Source organism: Theobroma umbraticum, unplaced genomic scaffold (assembly GCF_002168275.2).
Source record: "Theobroma umbraticum cultivar Fairchild unplaced genomic scaffold, ASM216827v3 scaffold_44.0, whole genome shotgun sequence".
NCBI lineage: Eukaryota > Viridiplantae > Streptophyta > Magnoliopsida > Malvales > Malvaceae > Theobroma > Theobroma umbraticum.
This window is the reverse complement of record NW_018397255.1, coordinates 3,337,408-3,343,053: the sequence shown is the minus strand read 5'-3', so window position 1 is coordinate 3,343,053 and position 5,646 is coordinate 3,337,408. Positions and strand designations below refer to the sequence as shown.

At 33.7% G+C, this 5,646-nt stretch overlaps 1 protein-coding gene across 1 annotated transcript; it reads left to right on the top strand.

The window, feature by feature from the left end:
- The first annotated feature begins 3,415 nt into the window (after positions 1-3,415).
- Positions 3,416-5,125, top strand: LOC110409371 (transcription factor RAX3-like). The gene is made up of 3 exons (XM_021418691.2): positions 3,416-3,780; positions 3,905-4,034; positions 4,156-5,125. The coding sequence occupies exons 1-3, from the start codon at positions 3,645-3,647 to the stop codon at positions 4,928-4,930; spliced, it is 1,041 nt and encodes a 346-aa protein (XP_021274366.1). The 5' UTR covers positions 3,416-3,644; the 3' UTR covers positions 4,931-5,125.
- Positions 5,126-5,646: the final 521 nt, after the last annotated feature.

Sequence of the window (5,646 nt, the reverse complement as noted above, 5' to 3'; positions counted from 1 at the left end):
ATATATATATATATATATATATATATATATATATATATATAAAGCATCGTTAGAAAGATGCCTTGAGTAGAAAGGGGGGATTGATCTCAAAGCTGTAAAGCCTTGAGAAGACTGTCAAAGGGACTCTTTCAAAGTATCCTCCAAATCAACACACACGTTGAGGGAAATTTAACAGAGAGAGAGAGAGAGAAGGAAAGTTGAGCTGAGCTGTGGCCTACCAAGGCGACCATTTCCCATGGTTGCGTGTTGAAAAAGTTGTGTACTTTCACTTTACTTTTTATACTTGAATATATTTTTTTTTTAACATGTCGAGGCTCTAGCGAATGCAACAAAAGGATTAAAAATCGACAAAGAAATGCAACCAAGTGAATAAAATTCAACCGCAATTCTATATATATAGTGCCATATTTTGACTTCCACTGTCCCATGTGTTCTAGAGTCAAGTCAGCCATCTTTAGCAGCTGGGGACGTTTTTCTTTCTTCGCATTAATGTTGGCCCTTCCTAATTGAAAATTAAGAAATCTAAATATTATTTAGGTTATAACCCAATCTGTAATGCATTATTGACTATGAAGGGCGATTTTTGGGTTGAGGAAATGCCCAAACATCCTCAAATCTATGAAAGACTTTGTGTATTACATAATAAATACGTGAAAATTGGGTTCATAACATTTTAGATTGAGATTGTGAATTTGTTTCAATAAATTCATGAGTTAGGTTTCAAATGTGTTGAGTAGGTTGACCTTTTCCAGTTAATTTGGCATAATAAAATCCTGAGGAAAGAATTTCAACTCAAACTATTCCAAAACTCAAATTTTCTTTTGATACTAAGGATATTTTCTTAAATGAGAAATGACGAAAAAAATTTAAAAATATAATAATTTTAAAAATCCAAATTAAACAAAAAAAATTTATTCTTAATATATTCTATCTATTTCTTGAAATGTGTACCATGATCTTTGAGTTTTATATAGTTTAAAACAAAAATTTTGATTTTAGTGTATTTAATATGAAGATTTAATTTTTCTATAAATTGATATTCCATAGTTTTATAATGTCAAACAGTGTCAAAATTATGAAAAATAATTTATTGAAATATAAAAGGTAAGAATTTTAGATGTTCAAAAAAGAAAAAAGAAAATAATTTTGAGATATTCAAAGGTAAAAAAAATTAAACAAAAGGAATATTACATTACTCGTACACGTTATCATTATTTTTGTCTTTCCATTTTCAAATTTGGATGATTATAACAAAGGGTTAATTTAAAATTAGAAAAAGCGTAAATATGAATTAGGGCTAAATTTGGGACTTATGTCTATTATCTATTTATCTGTGGACAAGTGTGAATAACATGTGATTGTACAAAAAATTTGACAATTTGGAAATGTAAAAGGCATAAGCGACAGGCAAGAAGGTCAGTTTCGTGACGCAATTGACATGATAGTGGGCTTTCCTCGTTCCCTGCTTCCGATACTAAACTTGTACTACTTTCTTTATTTATTATAATTAGGACCCAATTTTGATCATTGGTCAATTATATCATTTAATTAATATAATTAACGAAATCTATCTATCTACCCTTAAAGCTTGTAAGCCCGTCTATTATTGCTACCCTCTTACTATTTTATTTAATTAATGGGGTGTGTGGTAAATTCAAACGGTCGGCTAGAGTTTCCTCTTCAACATCATGGTAATTTTTCTCCTTGTTTGGCCAATAATTTGGTCACCTAACCTAACAGAATGCCCCTTAAATTCTACATTGTTGTGGTATATTTGACCATGTCTATCTTTCTGGACCACTTTTTTTTACCTATGTTACTTCCCTTTTAAGATCAGAAACTAGGTAATTTCATTTCTAAGATTAGGGCATGTGCCTAATTAACACCATCTCTCTCCATCTTGGTAATAGATCTTATGAATTTGGGAGGTCAGAGCATATACCAAATCAACTAGTATAACCTTTCTTTGAGAAAAGAGACAGACACAGAAGGAAAAATTCAACTGTATCTCATTCTCCTATTAATTATAGACAGTTTTCTCCGTAATTATCCTATTAATTATAACTTGTTTCTTGGGTGTGGTGGGGTTGACATCTGACGGTGCTGAAGGTGGGGGAATCAAAAGAAGGCCGATGGAATCAAATTCTCTTTTTTACTATAAAAAAAATATTTTCCAGCTAAGAGAGGGAGTATAAATATATATTTACCAACCAATAAGTCGCATTAATTGATATTCTATCTATCTATCTATTTTTATTATTTATAATATATATTTATATATGTAATTTATAGTTTATTTATAATATATATTAAAGTATGAATGTTGTAGATAGTCTAATTGCAGTGAACCCTTTTTTATTCATTTTTTCAATTCTAATGGTGTTAAGTAATTTATAAATTAATGGTACAAAATTTTAATTATATATAATTTAAACATTAACAATCTTTTATATATAATTATATTTTATTTTTAAACAATTAGCTTTACACTTAAAAATATTTTTATTTTATATAATTATTGTTTAAATATATAAAAATTAAAAATAAGTATATATATTCATGTGCAAGGCACGTAAATATAAATAGTAGATGTATTCAATAGTTTGTATATGCAAGAAATATGGTCTTTTTTTTAAAGAAAATACATAAGTTATTAATATGAATATTTTGTAATGCATGTAAAAATTATTATGATGATTATTAATTAATTAATTATAGTCTTCAGTATGGAGAGAATATGGCCTTCAGCCTTATGGAGGTGAAGAAAACTCGGCTTTATATTATACATGCCTGAAGCCGGAAATTAATAACTAGTAATTAAGCTTGCCCATTGAAAGATAGAAATCACACATTGTATCAACAAATATAGGAATTCTAAAGATAAACAAAATGAGAATAGGAATTAAAAAGAAATAAAATTAAGCTCAAGCTAATTAGGAAGCGCGCAGCTCTAATTTTACTCCAACACTCAACAGCAATTGGTCTCTTCCCATCGAAACTTGTTCTGAAACCATGACGTTTATATCTTGCATAATGGAGTAAGGCAATTGCCGAGAAAGCCACGCACGTATAGCTGGGGAACCGTTCAACCCCGTCTTATTTGAACTGATCTTACTAATTACACCTTTTCGGGGTCCACTAATTCCATGATCATCAATCATCATCATTAAATCGGATAGCAGCCTTTGATCATGTGTCATAGCTAGGTAAGAGCGGAGCTAGAGAGAAGAGAAGAGAGAGAGTCAAATGCAGATGGCTGATTAATGTAGCAAATGATAATTATATTATATATATAAATTTAGATTATCATAGATTCTGGAGGTAGCAGGACAATAAGAAAAATCCTGGTCTCCTGTTCTGGCACTTTCAATTTCTGCAATATTTTATACCTAAAGTTGAATCTTTTTTTTTTTTTTGTTTTTTTCTCATTCCCCTTTTTGAATCCAGGGGGAGACGGTTCCATGTCTGTCTTCCTCTAGCCATTATAGTCTCCCTCTCTTTTTTTTTTTTTTTCCTTTTTGTGCGTGTGTGTGTATATATAACAATATTACCACACTTTCATTGTTGTCAAGTGAAAGGAAACTAGAGCGCAGCTAACTTTCAACTCTCTCAACTTAAGCAAACAAACTCGCGCACAAAAAAACATGGGGAGAGCTCCTTGCTGTGATAAAGCTAACGTGAAGAAAGGCCCATGGTCGCCGGAGGAAGATGCCAAGCTTAAGGCTTATATAGAGGCAAACGGCACTGGTGGCAACTGGATTGCCTTGCCTCAGAAGATAGGTTAGCAACCTAGCGAGCTACAGATGAATTTAACTTTCCCACTTCTTAGATATCACCATATTCAATTTTCTTTTGGTTAAGCTAGATTAGTCTAACTTTGCCTCTTGAACAATACTGTTTGCAGGGCTTAAGAGATGTGGCAAGAGCTGTCGTCTTAGATGGTTGAATTATCTCCGACCCAACATTAAGCATGGAGGGTTCTCAGAAGAAGAGGATAATATAATCTGCAGCCTTTTTATAAGCATTGGAAGCAGGTAAGTCATATTCTTGTGGAGTATATATATTTAGGATCTTTTATTCTTAATTAAGCTCTAGTAATTATCAATAATAGACAGAATTCAAACTCTTACTTATATGTTTCTTTTGAATGCACAGATGGTCTATAATTGCAGCACAACTGCCTGGGAGAACTGACAATGATATTAAGAACTATTGGAACACAAGGCTTAAAAAGAAGCTCCTGGGCAAACAGCGAAAAGAGCAACAAGCTCGGAGAGCTGCTAGCTGCCTCACCCTTAAGCAAGAGATGAAGAGGGAGAATGAGAATTATATGATTCCTGGAATGGTGAGCCAAGCTCCATACTGGCCACAGTTACCAGCAGTCATGCCTCTAACAAGCACAAACCAAGATCCTCAGCTCAAGGACAAAGAATCCATCAGGAATTTGCTTGTCAAACTAGGAGGAAGGTTCTCCGATGATTATCCACAATCAAGCACCTCCACCAATCCCATGAATCTTCGATACCCTCTGGATGTTTCCTTTGCTCAAGATCAGCTATATGAGAACTCCATGAACATGATTTCATCTCCATCTTCAATTAGTCCCATAAACAGTACTTGTACTTCTGAAGTGATCAACATTACCCACTTTAATGTCAACGAGGCTGCTGCTGGTCCTAACAATATGTTTCAAGGGCTTGACGGTTTCCCAGCTGAGCTAAGTGAGCTGATCTACAGCTTGGAGGGTTTCTATGGAACCGATAACATGGTCGATGGAAGCAGTACTGGGACTAGTTCCGTAGAAAGTAGCAGCTGGGGAGATATAAATTCACTAGGCTATCCCCAAATTGTCTCTGGATTTGAAGCTTGCCAACAAAGCATGCCTCAAGTTTCTACCTTCGATGAGTCAAGCTACTTCGGGCCACAATAACAGCGCTGTACATGGGTGGTGTAAATTTGTACCAATTAGGGAATTAATTTGGGTGTCAGAGAATTTCAGAAAATCTCCTAATGAATTCATGCAGAGATTGTTTTGTTTTGTAATTCGACTTTTACAATTGCCATTTCCGGTTTTTTCTTTCCTTCTCAAAAGTTTATTAATCAAGCCACTTTGATTCATCTATGTAAGCAGCGTTTCTCTTCTGAATTCTCTGTAGCTTTTAACTTCTAGACTTGATTGCTTTTTTTAATGATGCTGTATGTGCAATCCTAAATCCTTGAAGTTCTTAAAATGACAGTAATCAGATACAGTTGAGTCCAAAACTGCTTTGCACTTTGGGAGCAGTCATATTTGGAACTTCGATATGCTTCTATTAAATTACTCCTCTCCTGGATCAGCACTGTCTGAGAAGGAAACTTTATGGTATATTTCTTAATTACAATGCGAAAAAGTACATCTCTTTTTCCCTAGTAACACATGGGATTGAATTGCATCTGCCATAAAGCCCCTCCTAGGCGTCCATGAAAAAGGCAGTAATAAAGTTGTAAAGTTGCTTTGACGTTTTGGCCACAACTTCCTAGGCTCTAGCAAACTTGGTATCTGGCTGTGGCTGCATTCTTTTATTGTTATCTGCAATTAAAACATTGAGAGCTTTGAATTGAACGCACATGCTATCAGTTTATGTCATGTAGTTCCTTCCAACTAGA

What these genes read in the sequence shown, in the direction of transcription:
- LOC110409371 (XM_021418691.2), top strand. Translation starts at nt 3,645, where the DNA reads ATGGGGAGAGCTCCTTGCTGTGATAAAGCTAACGTGAAGAAAGGCCCA. An exon ending in TGCCTTGCCTCAGAAGATAG is followed by an intron (nt 3,781 to 3,904) that starts GTTAGCAACCTA and finishes TACTGTTTGCAG; the next exon opens with GGCTTAAGAGATGTGGCAAG. An exon ending in TTTATAAGCATTGGAAGCAG is followed by an intron (nt 4,035 to 4,155) that starts GTAAGTCATATT and finishes TTGAATGCACAG; the next exon opens with ATGGTCTATAATTGCAGCAC.